Raw genomic sequence first — 596 nt, 5'->3', positions numbered from 1 at the left:
AGGCGCTGGGAGCAGGGGGCCCAGCCGGCCCCCGCCGCCCTCGGCTGAGGTGGTGGTGGTTGGGGGGGGCAGCCTGGGCTGCCAGACCACCTACCACCTGGCCAAGCAGGGGGTGACCAGCGTCGTGCTGCTGGAGAGGGACCGCCTGACCTCGGGCACCACTTGGCACACGGCCGGTGAGGCGGTGGGCACGGCGCGGGTGCTCCGGGGGTGGGGGCGGCAGGCACTGGGATGCCCATGGCATGGGATGCGCCAATGCTGATGGAGCAGATCCATGGCGCAGGCTGGCTCCGGATGAGTTGGAGAGTTTTGGTTTGAAAAGGGGAGAATTTCAGGGTTCCTCTTTTTCCTTTTGCCAGAAATTTTTGCTGAGGAAACACCCCCCAAATTTTATTTTTTTTTTTTTAATTTATTTTACATGACCACGGGAAAACAAAACAGTTTATTTCCAAGCTTTTTTTTTTTCTTTAAGCCAATTTTTTTCTTTAAACCAATTTTCTCTGGCCGGAAGGGGGGGGCTAAGAGGTTAATATTCAATAAGCTTTTTGGGGGGGGGAGTTGTCTCTTTTGGGGTCCTCTACTCCCTAAATCCATTT

General features: G+C 54.7%; 1 protein-coding gene across 1 annotated transcript in view; it reads left to right on the top strand.

The window, feature by feature from the left end:
• The window catches only part of SARDH (sarcosine dehydrogenase), a 43,020-nt gene that overhangs the window by 7,163 nt on the left and 35,261 nt on the right, over positions 1 to 596 (top strand). The window contains exon 3 of the mRNA XM_035897645.1: positions 3 to 176. Within this exon, the coding sequence (XP_035753538.1) occupies positions 3 to 176 (174 nt within the window). The remainder of the gene's footprint in view (positions 1 to 2; positions 177 to 596) is intronic.

Source organism: Egretta garzetta, unplaced genomic scaffold (genome assembly GCF_000687185.1).
Source record: "Egretta garzetta isolate BGI_Z169 unplaced genomic scaffold, ASM68718v1 scaffold417, whole genome shotgun sequence".
Classification (NCBI taxonomy): domain Eukaryota; kingdom Metazoa; phylum Chordata; class Aves; order Pelecaniformes; family Ardeidae; genus Egretta; species Egretta garzetta.
This window is presented reverse-complemented; position numbering and strand designations above follow the sequence as displayed.